Raw genomic sequence first — 10,236 nt, 5'->3', positions numbered from 1 at the left:
GGGGGGGGGGGGGGGGGGGGGGGGGGGGCAAAGAGTGACCAGGAGGGGGAGCCAAAGCCCACGGAGATGAATCAATTGCCTGCAAATCAATGGAACACTCTAGATCTTAGCCAACAGCGGTCCTAGCCCAGGGGCTCAAGGCAGAACCAAAGAACCTTTGTATGCAAGCCAGCTGCCTCCCAGCGAGACTTCCCAGCTCCCCGCTCCCTCCCCATAAACCTGTGTCTGGCACTCCCAAACTACCACAGGATTTCTTCCTGGGATTAGGTTCACATGGAAGGATTTCACACATTCCAAGTGAAGGCCTCTAGTTAAGGTTTCTTTGTCCTACAGAGCGATGCATGCTTTGTGTTCACAGTGATTCAGTTTCACTCATCCCTGTGACATTCTCAAACCTTTAAAATGTTCAGGAAGAACTCCATCTCCCTCCTCAGTCGCACTCTACAGCTAGTCTGTCCCAGCTGTCTACCTTTCCTGACATTCCTATTAACACCTGGCCAAGGAGACAGCTGGGAGGATACCCGTAGTGCAAGGCAGATTGCAGCCAAGAGCTTAAATAGAGGCACAGAATAGAAGGCTAGCAAAGCAAGACATCTCAGGCCCATAGCTCAATACTGGGCTTGCCAGGTACATCTCTGTAAGCAGAGAACCACAATTAAGCCAAGAGAGACCATGCCCAGCCTCTATCACCCCCTGGAAGATGGGGTAAGGAGAATCTCAACTCAGGTGAGATAAGAAGGCAACAATGAGCCCTTAGTTCCTACCTGGTCTAATGAAAATTATATAGTTGGGAGAGACGTCTGAGTGAACTGCTCGGAGTGGCCCCGGTAGTCGGATTTTTAGAAGTGGGGTTGGATCTCTAATATTTCATGGAAAACAGAGAGTCATCAGTGTGGTGCTTACACAGAAGGAAGACCCTGCAACCAGGGAGCTCATCTCCACAGCCTCTGGACGCTTGGGCTGCTGCAAATCCTTTTGGTTACCAGAGCTCTCTGCAGCCAGAGTATTTTTTAGATCTTTAAGACCAGGTGCAGGTTGTTAATTGATCATACCCACTTGGTACCAGAGACTAGCCTTAGGAATCGTGATGATGGTGATGGGCAGAGCAATATAAAAATGTGGCCAGGATTACACCTGAGCCTCAGGATTACACCTGCGCCTCAATAGTTGGGCAGTTTCACTAAAGTCTACCAAGGTCTTTAGACCCAAAACTTGGGCTATCAAAATACTCTTACTGGCTTTAAAAATTACAACAGCCTTCCTAATAGTCAGCGTATGAGCAAGAAGCTAGGCTTATTTTATTCTGTCTTTAGGTTCTTCCTGGGGAGAGAGGGACAGGCAGACTGCTTATTAAGCTGTCTTATCGGGTCCACAGGTCCAGAGTGGATATATATTCAGTATATGACATACAAAATAATTGTTCTGTTTCAAGTTCTGTCATAATTAGGCGGGTGGCACTAAGTGGTAATGATGAATATAGACTCATGCTGGCTGTCCAGGAGCCCACAGTTACCTGAGCAATGACCTCAGGGTCCATGGGCCGATGGTTATTGAAGCTTTTTGACCTTCCTGCTGTGGCAGTCTTCCGGATCTGTGGACTGTCCAGCCGATTCTTCAGGGATGAGTGGCGGCTGATGGAGTTGAGGCTCCCGTGCCCACTGATGGAACACTTATCTGGCCCTTCCTTGGGGAGACTCTGGCTCATGATGGGCTGGGAGGATGGGCGGCAGCTAGCCCCCACCCCTGGGGAGGAGGAGTCAGTCAGAGAACTGCTCAGCCCATGGCTATCACTCCGAAAAGTTTTCCGGATGCTCCCAGATTCTGGACGCTTCCTTTGCCTTCAATCACAAACAGAAAGGGCAGTGTGATCAGGGAGCCCTGGCTCCAAGGAAGCTAGGACAAGTGGGAGGGGGCAGATGTTGGCCCCCAGGGACTTCGGAAGGAGAGGGACGCGAACACATTCTGTCCTCGGCTTCATCTTCTCTTGCATTCTCCATGTCTTCATTCCCTTGCCACCCCCAAGCTGGGCAAAGGAGAAATGGATACTTACTTGGTGGTCACGGGCTTTGTGTTGTCAAGATGTAAGTTGCTGTCAGAAAAAATGTCTGATTAAGCGAAAGTTTCTAATGGGAAAGAGATTCATGGAAAGGCCCCTTCTGTGACCTGCCATGAACAGAAACCTAAGGCCCCAGGTAGGAGAAGAAGTCTCACCATCACCAAAGAGGTCGGGAATTGCTGGTAAGAGGATAGTTAACTTTTCTAAATTTTAGCATGTCTCTTTTTCCAAAAAGTCTGTAAGTGTTTTGAGCTCTGACAAGAGGCTGTTGTTGCTTATTCTGTAGGGATGGAACAGAATAGTTTTCAAGAGGCAGCAATACTGCAGAGTTAGGGCCCAGTTTGTGCATTTTCTTAGAGTGGAAATACATGACTCTCAAGTCACCGAGCACTGGGCTGAACCCTGGATCTGGGCGAACTTGTTTCAGACCACTTAGGGCTCTCAGACAAAATGGCTTGGCAGAATCCTAGTGTTGCCTGCAGCTGGATAATTTCATTTCGTCTTGGAATCAGATCGGAAAAGGTCTAATCTAAGAGGCAATGAAACTTCTGATTTGGATGGCCGCTGAATAGCTCTGATCTTGAATCTAAGAGAGATGGGGGCCGAGGCAGGAGTTGAGGTGGAAGGAGGGAAGGGGTCAGACTCTGAAGATAAGGAGCTGGTCTGTGAGGTGGGGTCAGTGCTCTAAGTCAGTCCTAGTCCTGTTCATTGCTGAGGTCTTCCTCATCTTTCTGCCTGCAGCACCTGGCCCAGGACCTGGCATGTATCAGCCACTCCGTGAATCTGTCCACTTGGCAGTTTTAGGCTTGTGAGTCAGCTGTTCTCGAGTGGAAAAAGGATGTTCTCAGAGTCTTCTAAAGCCCTGCTGAAATGACCCCCCTCTCTGCAAGGACTTCCCTGGCACCACTAACTTCAGCTGCACTGGTACCACTGCAACACTAACTCCAGTTGCAGGAAGAATGGACCCCTCCCTCCTCTATACCTTCAGAGCACCTGATGCCACCTTTCAGTTACCTGTCCATAGGGTCTTTACCTTGCCGGACTGTGAGCTCTGAAATCAAGGACCTTGTCTTTTTTATCTCTGAATAACCACGAGCAGTGCTTGGCACAACAGTAGATACTTAATAAATGTGTAGAATTAAATGGAAGTGCCACACCCTAATAGCTCTTTGCTGTTTTCCTTTTTCCGCTTGAGGATGGCTGACTCACAGGCTGAAACTGCTGAGAAGGCAGATTTATGGGGTGGCTGTGGTGTGCCATGTCCCGGGCCAGGCCCTGGGGATGTAAAGAAAAGGAAGACACAGTTCCTGGGTTCAAGGAGCTCAATCTGGTGGGGGATCTGAGTGCAGCATGCGTACCAAAAGGTACTCAAAGTGCCTTTGGAATACAGCATAAGGGCACCTCACTCAGCCTGGGGAACTCAGGGATGTCAGAAGGGCTTCCCCAAAGAGCTAAGTCTTTGGGCTGAGTCTTGAAGGGAGAGGAGGAGGTGACCAGGTGAGGAGACATCAGGTGTGAGGGCCCAGGGGTGAGAGAGAACCTGGGCACTCAGGAAACTGAAGGAACTTGGGAGGAGTGGTGTGGGGGACAGGAGGTAAGAACTGAAAGGCCAACTCACTCCTAAGGGCCAGACATGCTCGGGGGCTGCCGCTCACCCACCCACCAGGTGATGAGGCTTGTCCTCCAAGAACCCCATCCCAAGACTCCTGACACCAGCAAGCAAGGATTTCAAGGGAACCACCTTAACTTTCTACCAGATGCTTTTTTTTCTTTTTTTGTTTACCATTTCAGTTATTACTCTCTACAATTTCTATGTACAAATGGTATCAAATATATGATGGCTTAAAAATATGTACTGAACTAATTATCTAACTCTTCCTCCACCAACCCCACCTTGGTTTCTGGGTTAATTACAGGATTACGGCCTTTTGATTGTAGGGTTATAATTAACACAGAATTGTAAATAAGAAAAAAAATGTGATTAGCCCACAGTTACTTGATATTGGCCTGCCCTCCCAGCAGAGCAGTGTGCTGAAGGGAAACAGAAACTCCTCAATTCTTTTTTAACTGGTCTGAATTAAATTATAACTACACTCAGTAAGTGATCTGAATAAATGACTTTACTAACTTGAGGGTGAAAGAGATGGAAAAGAGCCACGTGCCCCAACCACTCCCCCTGCTACCGTCTGGGTGGAAAAAAGCCAAGAGATCTGGGAAACCTGGTATAGTTTAAAAACAACAAGCATCCTTTATTCTCCTTCCAGTCTCAGTGTCCAGAGGCTATGGTTAACAGGTTTTCAAAGTGCAAATCATTTCATTCCTCAAAAGCCAGAGGGGAATAAAAACTGTACATCATCTCCAATCCATATTCATCAGGAGCGCCCTGGGGCTTGTCATCCTGCTGGCACGGGGCCAGGTTTCAGGGTCTGGCGGAAAGAGGTCTGTAGGCTTTGGGACTTGGTGTCTGGCCCCTTGAGATGAGATTAGTTCTCCAATAACCCGAATGCCTCTTGGGGAGGCGGCAGCACGCAGGCGTAGAATCCCTCTAGACAGCCAGATCGGGCGTGGGTGGAGTTAAAACCCCAGGATGTTGCTAACAGCCACAATGAAAGCTGGGGGTCAGAGGTAAGAGCCTGCTGAGCAGGAGTGGGGATCTGCAAAGGGACTAAGGGGGTAGAATAGTACACAGGGCCAAAGCAATAGGAACAAAATGGAAAATTATTTCTCCTGGTGTGAAAGGGCAGAAGAAAAGGGAGCTAGGTAGGGGTTAGCCAATGAATGAAGAGCTCAGGACAAAGCTTTCTTTAGGGACATTGTGGCCTCCTTTCCTCCACAGGAGTGAATGCAGGACAGGGGGAGGAACAGACACATGATATCTCAATAAACCCACCTGGTGTAACATCAGCCTAGTAGAAGCCACACACAGACTTTGAATCTTTGCACGAACACGGGTCAAGGAAGACAGACATCAAAGACTATTATTTGAGTATGGATTGGAAAAAAGAAGGCACCTCTGAGAAACAGTACAAAACCAGGTTGCATAAAGTGACCAAAGCTTTGGTCAAAGCTTTAGCTGTAAGACTGCCACAAAGGTCTGGGTGGACAGACACTGCGGGAACACATGGTAAAGCACCCTTCCACAGCACGAGGGCAGCTAGCTGGAGACCTGGGCCTGCCCCGAGGCTTGTAGCAGCATCCTCAGCCCTGTCCGCCTTGCAGCAGCAGTGACCACATGCAAACTGTTAGGCTGGGGGAGCTGGGAGCCCTACGTGCAGCACAGGAATGGAGATGGGGGGTTAGGCCAGAGGGTGAGGCTGGGTGTTGCAAGTCATTCAGGGGAGCAGAAAATGAAAAGCAGAGCTTACTTGTTGATGTTTGCAAGATAAATATCGGCTACATGACCCCCACTGGGACAGCTGGCCCCCGCTCTGGCTGTCACCTTTTCTTCAGGTGGCTCAGAAATGACCTCAATCTCAGACTTGGGGCTGGACCTCTCCACGACACCGTCCTCGCTGGGGGAGAAGGGGCAGGCAGGCAGGGAGGAGGGAAAACAACAACAACACAAAAAGCAGTGTTAAATCGGCAAGATGGCCCCCCGACACACACGCGACCCCACACAGCTCTGAGGCAGCGACACCTGGCTGGGCTAGTTCTGTGAGCAGAGGCAAGGAGACCTAAGGGCCTTTGAAGGGTCGTTTAAATAAAAATAAATAATCCGCTGAGTTCTGCGGGCTCCTCAGCTCCTCAGGAAAGCGTGGCTAGGGGACACCTGGATTCGAGGCATCTGCCTTCTACCCCATGCTGCTTCCTGGGGAGGCCGTGCTGGGGCGGCCTCCTGGGGAAGGAGGCGGCAAGTCCAGGTTGTGGTTTATCAGCTGAGGTCCTGAGCACTGCCGGGTAAGGACAGTCAACTGTGTGGTGGCTCTGGAGATGGCGGCGTCATGGCAGGACACTGCCACACACTGTCGTAGCGCCTCTAGCCCCGCTCAGAGCATCCAAGCCGGTCCCAGGTCTCTCCACTGCTCTCCTGGCCCCTCTGGCTACTGATGACAAAGAAAGCCCCTTCTCCCCCACAATTCATCTTCTCTTGATCCTGTAGTGAAGTCATAATGCTAAATTTGGGAGGGTCCTGTCCACGCACAGATTGCCACCAGGTTTGCGATGCTATCAACAGAGGGAGGATTTCCCTGCAGAACGAGCCGGGAAGAGGCTGGGAGGGTGCAGACTCACTCAGGATATCAACCTTTAAAAAATAATATTAAGGGAAGGACTAAAAACACTGACAGCATCGTATCCAAGGGAGGGGAGCTGGGGACAGAGGCAGGGCAAAGGGACAGGGGGCAGGCTTGGGTGGGCCCACGGGACAACTGCTTCAAAGTGTGAGAATCAACCAACAGCCTATCAGATGAGATCTCTCTGGGACCAGTTCAGGTTTCCTTTGTTCCTTGACATCCTTTTCCCTCCTTCCCCCATCTTACCCCAAATCAACCTCATCTTGGTTAAATGAACTAGGTCACTTCCATAAGACTGCTTAAGCCAGATTTCTCCTAGAAAACTAGTCATTTTAGTTTGCAAGTGGAAGAGTGGCTCAACAGGTTGGGGTGAGCATAGTTGTTTAAAAAAAAAAAAAAGGGAGGCAAAAACGTTTTCCCAGCCTGATCTTTCGAGAAAAGAAATAGAGGTGGTCAAATAAAAACCCCTTGTTATCACTCATCAGGTATAAATATGGATGAGTGCTGGCTGGCTGGCAGGTTTCTAAAATGACTGGATTAGGGGGTGATTTGCAGGGGGCACAGATAGTGGAGAGATTTAAAAAAATTCTCCACTGAGTGCAGGGAGTGGGGTCGGGGGGCTCTTCAAGGAACTGTGTGAGCCTCAGGGCTGCACCGGACCCCCCAGGGGTTGGCCTCCCTCATAGTCCTGTGGCTCCAGAAATGAAGTCTCACTCCCATAGAGCAGCTGGGGACCACCCGCAAAGATGCCATGGGCCCAACGTACGTGTCTTGGACCACGATGTACTGATGGGGGATGAGTCCGTCGATGCCATTGTGCCGGCCTTCCCACCAGTCGTCGGAAGCCCGCTGGTAAAGCAGCAGGGATGCTCCCTTCTTAAAGGACAGCTCTCGGGCTGTCCGGCCCACGTAGTCAAACTTGGCAATGGCCTCGATGGGCTCACATTCTGAGAAGGGTGGAAAAGAAGTAAACACATGTTCTTGGGACCTGCAGACTCAGGAAACTGGGTGGAAAAGCTGAATTAGCTGAACTTACAGTGGTGGGAAGATAACTTAGTGGGAAAATGAAGCCATGGATGATCTATAAAGCAAGTAACTCCCATGCAGACTGTACCATTATCCTGAAAGCACTGGTATCATCTTTTACCTGCCTTTGCTCACACTGTTCCCTCTCTCAGGAACCTTCTTCTCTCTTACCTGCCTGATGAAACACATCACAACACAACTCAACATCCCCTGCTTTTTCTTTTTTTTTCTGAGACGGAGTCTTACTCTGTCGCTCAGGCTGGAGTGCAGTGGCTCGATCTTGGCTCACTGCAACCTCTGCCTCCCGGGTTTAAGTGATTCTCCTGCCTCAGCCTCCCGAGTAGCTGGGACTACAGACGTGTGCCACCACGTCCAGCTAATTTTTTGTATTATTAATAGAGATGGGTTTCACCATGTTAGCCAGGATGGTCTCGATCTCCTGACCTCGTGATCTGCCCGCCTCGGCCTCCCAAGTGCTGGGATTACAGGTGTGAGCCACAGTGCCCGGCCGCATCCCCTGCTTTCCACAGTAACTTTTTTGAAAGCTCTTCATGCTTTGATATCTATCATCAAACTTGCCATACTATATTTTTAAGCATTATTTCTTTTATGATTATATAATAATTCCAATAATTGTAGAAAATGTATCATACTGTATTCTAAATATTTTATGTTATCCATTCCCCCTAGTAAGTAGAATGTGAACTTTTCGTCTCTAAAAATAGAAAATAACTTGCTCAATCAACTTTTCAAGGAGCAAAATATGGAAATACATTTTGTGACCAATCTATGACAAAAACACACATGAAAGTAACCTGAAAAAGTAAAAGGGGTTTACAAATGCAATGTATCTTCATTTTTGTATGGGCTTCTGTCTCCTCATCTGTTAACATGGAGATAATGTTAGTGTCTTTTTCATGAAGTTGTCATGAAGGTCAATGAATTACAATTTGTAAAAGTGCTTAGAACAGTGTCCGGCCCATAGTAAGTGGTATGTGTGCATGACTTATTGTTATCATTATCTTCATCTGTGCTAGGCTGCGGTAAAGATCAAAGAGCAAAGAGAAGGCTCCCAGAAAGCTGGAACCTGAGATGAAAGTCAGCTATTCTGGGAAGTAGAGAGAAAGGCTGCTTAAAAATAAGACCATGCCTAGACGGCCCTAGCTGGTGGGTCTGCTCCTGAACAGGAGGGGTTGGAGATTTCACTATAGGAGGCTGGTCAGAGAAGGCCTGTCTAAATAAATATACCCATCTCAGTTCTCTATAGCCTCGGGAACGTTACTCGACCTCCCTGACCTGCATTTTCTCAACTGTAAAATAGCGGCCATATCAATTTCACTAGGGATTAAGAGATAACATACAGAAAGCCTCTAGCAGAGCTGGCCACGAGGTAGGCTCTAACCCACTACTCATTTTCCTAGTTCACCTACTCCCCTCCTTGAATGTAGCAAATGATCATATGGATCCTTACGACATCAGGATCTAAATAAGCAGTCCTATTTTTTTTCTCCTTTAAAAGCTGGCCAAGAATTGCAGAATTCCCAGCAAGGCAGGAACAGGGAAAGCTCCACAGACTGTGCCATTTCATTCTTGTGCCCAGAAAATTCTGAGGCTCCTTGTCAGCTGCTGAGACTTCCAGAGCCCATGTGATCCAGAAATGGAGGTGTGGAGCTGTTGGAAGCAGGGGAAATGTGCTGGCTGGACAGACCCTCACAAAGCATGGGCACTGCTGAGGGGCCTGAGGATGACAGCTGAGCATTCCTCCCCTTGATGCACGCCCACCAGCCTGCTCGGCACTCGCATGTCTGTACTTTGGAAAGGGTCAGTTTTTCCAGTCGGTAGGCGTGAAAGCATGTGGTTTCTACATCCTCATTCCCACTCTCTCTGGCTTGCTTCTATTGGGTTCGGGGCACTCAGCTCTGCTATTTCGCACCCCAGGCTTACTGTTTCTTATTTTTTTTTTTTTTTTTTTTTTTTGAGACAGGGTCTCACTGTCTCACCCAGGCTGGACTACTGTAGCACAATCATAGCCTGTTGCAGCCTTGAACTCCTGGGCTTAAGGGATCTTCCTACATCAGCCTCCCAAGTAGCTGGCACTACAGGGATGCTGCACACCACCATGCCAGACTATTTTTTTTTTTTTTTAAGAGACAGGGCCTGGCTTTGTTGCCCAGGCTGGTCTTGAATTCTTGAACTCAAGTGATCCTCCCTCCTGGGCTTTCCAGTGTTGGGATTACAGGCGTGAGCCACCACACCCAATTGCTTACTGTTTTTCAAATGAGCTTTCCTTCACTTTGTTCTCCTGCTGTCTGGCAGGAGTCTAGGCTATGATAAGGGACCAACATCATGCTGCACTCAGGCCAGACAAGGAGCTGGGAGGTGGGGCAAGAAGGCTGAAGGGCTATGGAAGGCCTAGTTCTTCACCTCTGGTTTAATACAGAGCAATTCTATTTGAGAAGGTGGGCTATCTCTCCAAGGAAGGAAGAGAATGAAATTGGGACAGGGAGCTCTCTGCCTGTCCTCAGGGGACCACTGGGCATACAGGTTCATTAGATGCACACGATATATAATCACTTCCTTCTGCTTCACCCCTGGCGTCCCCACGACCAGGAAGCAGGGCCTCGTACCGTCATCGCTCGTGTGGTGCTCTGCAGTCACATCCTGGGTTGAGTCTTCAACCGAGGTAGTCTCTCCATGAGGGCTATCACTGCAACAGAAGCAAGAGGGACCAGGACATTAACATTTGCTTATAAAATTCTTGTCTTCCCCTTCATACAGCCTCCCTGGCACAAGGGCACTGAATCCATCTTACGCTCTCTCTATCCTAATTGCACACAACAGACAAATGCTTATAATGAAATACAAAGCTCTAGAGTTTTTCCAGTCTAGCTCCTGCTACAAAAACCACTTGAGACTACTTGG

General features: G+C 48.8%; 1 protein-coding gene across 7 annotated transcripts in view; it reads right to left on the bottom strand.

Moving 5' to 3' along the window:
- Window positions 1–10,236, bottom strand: part of SRGAP2 (SLIT-ROBO Rho GTPase activating protein 2) — a 252,984-nt gene that overhangs the window by 4,085 nt on the left and 238,663 nt on the right. For 2 of the 7 annotated variants that reach the window (XM_023186951.3, XM_023186952.3), the window contains exons 19-22: window positions 9,942–10,021; window positions 7,055–7,235; window positions 5,422–5,568; window positions 1,514–1,838 (exon numbers count right to left, since the gene is read on the bottom strand). In XM_023186951.3, coding sequence (XP_023042719.1) covers window positions 1,514–1,838; window positions 5,422–5,568; window positions 7,055–7,235; window positions 9,942–10,021 — 733 coding nt within the window. The other 5 variants (XM_023186956.3, XM_023186957.3, XM_023186953.3 and 2 more) reach the window with 4 other exon arrangements.

Source organism: Piliocolobus tephrosceles, chromosome 1 (assembly GCF_002776525.5).
Source record: "Piliocolobus tephrosceles isolate RC106 chromosome 1, ASM277652v3, whole genome shotgun sequence".
Classification (NCBI taxonomy): domain Eukaryota; kingdom Metazoa; phylum Chordata; class Mammalia; order Primates; family Cercopithecidae; genus Piliocolobus; species Piliocolobus tephrosceles.
Note: the sequence above shows the minus strand (reverse complement) of the source record. Positions and strands in the feature narration are given on the sequence as shown.